At 44.4% G+C, this 4,408-nt stretch overlaps 1 protein-coding gene across 1 annotated transcript in view; it reads right to left on the bottom strand.

Moving 5' to 3' along the window:
* Positions 1 to 4,408, bottom strand: part of LOC112068488 (cingulin-like protein 1) — a 40,671-nt gene that overhangs the window by 9,070 nt on the left and 27,193 nt on the right. Inside the window, 1 exon segment of the mRNA XM_024135656.2 lies at positions 1,081 to 1,368. Coding sequence (XP_023991424.2) covers positions 1,081 to 1,368 — 288 coding nt within the window.

The raw sequence follows: 4,408 nt of genomic DNA, 5'->3' as shown, positions 1-4,408 counted from the left end.
TTATTTAAAAACAGTGACGTCGTCAGAATCTCCCTCGTCAGAAGAAACGTCATGGTAAAAAAGACAATCTACGGCCATCTTCAAAACAGTGATGCTGTCCAGTAATGGTTCTTCACCAAAACCAAAGGGAATAATGCATTTACTTCAATCTCCAGGACCCAAAGAAGGCGCGTATCCTCTACTGCCAGTGGACAGGACCCAAAGCTGATCCACTACGCAGTCAGACAGACCCAAGCTGTATCCTCTACTGCCAGTCAACAGACCCAAAGCTTATCTCTACGCCAGTCAGACAGGAGGACCCAAAACACTGTATCTCTACTGCCAGTCAGACGCGGACCCAAACACTGTCTCCTCTACTGCCAAGTCAGACAGGACCCAAACACTGTCTCCACTACTGCCAGTCAGACAGGACCCAAACACTGTCTTCCACTACTGCCAGTCAGACAGGACCCAAACACTGTCTCCACTACTGCCAGGCAGACAGACCCAAAGACGGTCTCCTCTGCTGCCAGTAGACAGGACCCAAAGGCTGTATCCTCTACTGCCATCAGACAGACCAAAGGCTGTATCCTCTACTGCCAGTCAGACAGGACCCAAACACTGTATCCTCTACTGCCAGTCAGAACAGGACCGCAAAACACTGTCTGCTAACCGTCTCTCTACTGCCCAGTGAGACAGACCCAAACACTGTCTCCTCTACTGCCAGTCAGACAGGACCCAAACACCGTCTCCTCTACTGCCAGTAGAGACAGGACCCAAACACTGTCTCCTCTACTGCCAGTCAGACAGGACCCAAACACTGTCTCCTCTACTGCCAGTCAGACAGGACCCAAACACCGTCTCCTCTGCCAGTGAGACAGGACCCAAACACTGTCTCCTCTACTGCCAGTGAGAGACCGCTCTCTCCAACTCGCCAGTAAAGGGAGAATAAATAATAGGTGACATCATTGCTCAGAATAGTTAGCTCTTCTTTGTCTTTTCAGGGAAACCAAAACAGAGTTGTGTCAATTAGTCTGAACCGATCTGCTCCCATGGCCTACTTCACCAACAAGCACACACACAGTTGTGTCAGCATTTCACAAACAGTGTAAACTTGAGAACAAAACTGGGAAAAAACTTCCTTAGCCAGCAACTAAAGGCAGAGCAGGAAACGTGAGCATTCAGAYCTAAATGTGTTAATGTAAAGTCTGAGTCATCTAGCATGATTCTATGACCCAGGCTACATTGTATGCTTGGCTGTCTGCCATTGGTGGAGGAGGGCCCTGTGTGTGTACTGGCCTGTTGTTTCCCATGGTCCACTCTGTCCATCAGGAGATCTGCACTGTTCCTCTCCTCACTCAGATCACATTCCAGATGGCTCACCTCACCCTGGGAAAGAGACATGCAATACTTATGTAGTGCTTATGGATGTGTTATTTAAGGGTTATGAATGTGTTATGAAGTCCTTGTGTAGGTGCCTTTATATATTAGGACCATCTCGGTCCTGCATTTAAATGACTTTCGGCTTATAAAGGCTTCATAAGCACTACATAAATGTGTTACAAAGCATCTATAACYGTACTTCATGCTTTATAAAGGRTTCATTATTTGTGGCGTAACTGTGTGACATAATCACCAATGTCAARTGTGACATAAGTTTATAACCCACTATGTCGAATATGCTATAAACGTGTGCTTTATAAAGGGTAGCATGTTGTGCTGAAGGATGGCATACGCTCTAAAGTGATGTCATACGMTCTAAAGTGATGTCATACGCTCTAAAGTGATGTCATACGCTCTAAAGTGATGTCATGTTAGTCACATTACACCTAATCTCGTTCCCAGACACTTCCGGCCCAAATGGTCTGGTGGACTAACACATCAAATTTGTCATTCATTAGTTAGGGTTAGGTTTCCTCACCCCCTCTCCCCCTCAGCTCACCCCTCTCCAGCTCTCCCCCCTCCAGCTCTTAGCCTGCTAGCTAGCTAAACTTTGGTTAGCTACCAATTGCTGTGAAGGTCACCATAATTATTTGAAATTACGATTGGAGGTAGCTACAGTATGTAATCTAACTCAACACTGAACTACTACAAACTCATTTAAAATGACCATAAATAAAAAAAGTTAACTTACTTGTTTTTTTTGCTGTCCAGTGGCAGCACAAGTGGGCATTTGATTTGCAAACTSATCACAWGATCAACAATACAAAAAAAGTAATTCTGGAATTTTGGAAATGTTCTAAATAAATTAAATGTTATTTGTCACGTGCGGTTATGAAGTTAAGAAAATATTTACTAAATTAACAAAAAGTMGAAAAAAGTAACAATAAAATAAACAATAACGTGGCTATATACAGTCGGTACCGGTACCGAGTCAATGTGCGGCGGTACAGGTTAGTCGAGGTCATGTGTACATGTAGGTAGTGGTAAAGTGACTATGGATAGATCATAAAGAGCGAGTCCCCCAAGTAATAATAGAGAAATGTCAATAACCATTCGTGATATGAAAAATAACATTAACATTAACAATGATTCATATTTAAGTGACTTTTGAATTTAAGAAAATTGGGTTTTAAAACATGTACCAGGGTCAAATAAATGCCMCCAATGCAAATCACTGTATACGGAATACATATTGGCTTATAGATTTTAAAAAGCCCCTACCAATGTTTTTTACTGTGCGTGACTGTGTAAGTCATCCTGTAGCAAAGCATTTTGGGGGAAGTTGAGGTCAGGTCCAATATTGACTATGCACCCAGGAGGGAAAGMGGTTGGGCCATCCTAGAAATGTTTTAGTGAAATATAATATATAGAATTTAGCAGACGCTTTTATCCAAAAGAGACTTCCAGTCATGCGTGAATACATTTTAACGTATGGGTGATCCTGGGAATCGAATCCAATATCCTGGCGCTGCAACGCTCTACCAAGATGCATGACAGGGTTATAAATGCTTTGTGAAGCCTCAATTTATGGTTTATTAAGCGGTGCTTATGTCACCCTTAATAAAAGCACACGTTTATGCCATATTTGACATAGTGTGTTATGTCACACCGTTAAGCCACATTTATGAACCCTTTATAAAGCATGGCAAATAGTTATAGATGATTTGTAACACATTTATGYCGTGTTTATGAAGGCTTTATGAAGCTGCACGTCATTAAAAACAGGACCCCGTAGCTTTACAACTATTAAGACATGAGTTATATTTGTACAGACTGGTCCATCAACTCGGTTGTTCTGTTACAAGTGAAAACAGGACCTTTGACCTTTCAGTATCAAACAAATGGTGAGTCAACAGTGAACTCAATGTTTTGCCATCAGTTAACAGTTCATTTTTCAGCGAGAATTAGCCAGCGCTGCTCTTTTCCACTCCATGTCAGTCTACAGGTATAAATAGAGGCAGCAGGTAAACAACACAAAGGAGACATATCATACAAAAACAGACTGGGATGCTTCTAACACAATCTGAAGGGAAGAGAGAAAGAAATTAGGAGGGGTCTATGTCCAACAGTGTGTCCTGCAGTACAGGGGTCTATGTCCAACAGTGTGTCCTGCAGTACAGGGGTCTATGTCCAACAGTGTGTCCTCAGTACAGGTTCTTATGTCCAACAGTGATCCTGCAGTAAGGGCCGTTATGTCCAACAAGTGGTCTGCAGTACAGGGTCTATGTCCAACAGTGTGTCTGCAGTACAGGGGTCTATGTCCAACAGTGTCCTGCAGTACAGGTCTATGTCCAACAGTGTGTCCTGCAGTACAGGGCGCTATGTCAACAAGTGTGTTCCTGCAGTACAGGGGCTATGTCCAACAGTGTGTCCGCAGTACAGGGGCTATGTCCAAACAGTGGTCCTAGCAGTACAGGGGTCTATGTCCAACATGTGTCTGCAGTACAGGGGTCTATGTCAAAGTGTGTCCTCGTACAGGGTCTATGTCCAACAGTGTGTCCTGCAGTACAGGGTCTATGTCCAACAGTGTTCCTGCAACAGGGGTCTATGTCCAACAGTGTCCTGCAGTACAGGGTCTAGTCCACAGTGTGTCCTCAGTACAGGGTCTATGTCCAACAGTGTTCCTGCAGTACAGGGGCTATGTCCAAACAGTGTGTCCTGCAGTACAGGGTCTATGTCCAACAGTGTCTGCAGTACAGAGTCTATGTCCAACAGTGTGTCCTGCAGTACAGGGCTTAGTGCCAACAGTGATGTCCTGCAGTACAGGGTCTATGTCCAACAGTGTGTCCTGATAGGCGGGTCTATGGTCCAGTATGTCTTGCAGTACAAGGAGTCATGTCAACACGTGTGTCCTGCATACAGGGCCTATGTCCAACGTAGTCTGCAGTACAGGGGTCTATGCTCCAACAGTGTGTCCTCGGGTCTAGTCCACGCCTAGACAGGTCTATGTCCAACAGTGCCTGTCCTTGCAGTACAGGGCGGTGGC

This window comes from Salvelinus sp. IW2-2015, unplaced genomic scaffold (assembly GCF_002910315.2).
Source record: "Salvelinus sp. IW2-2015 unplaced genomic scaffold, ASM291031v2 Un_scaffold537, whole genome shotgun sequence".
NCBI classification, from domain to species: domain Eukaryota; kingdom Metazoa; phylum Chordata; class Actinopteri; order Salmoniformes; family Salmonidae; genus Salvelinus; species Salvelinus sp. IW2-2015.
The sequence above is the reverse complement of the archived record's forward strand: the minus strand, read 5'-3'. Positions and strand labels throughout refer to the sequence as shown.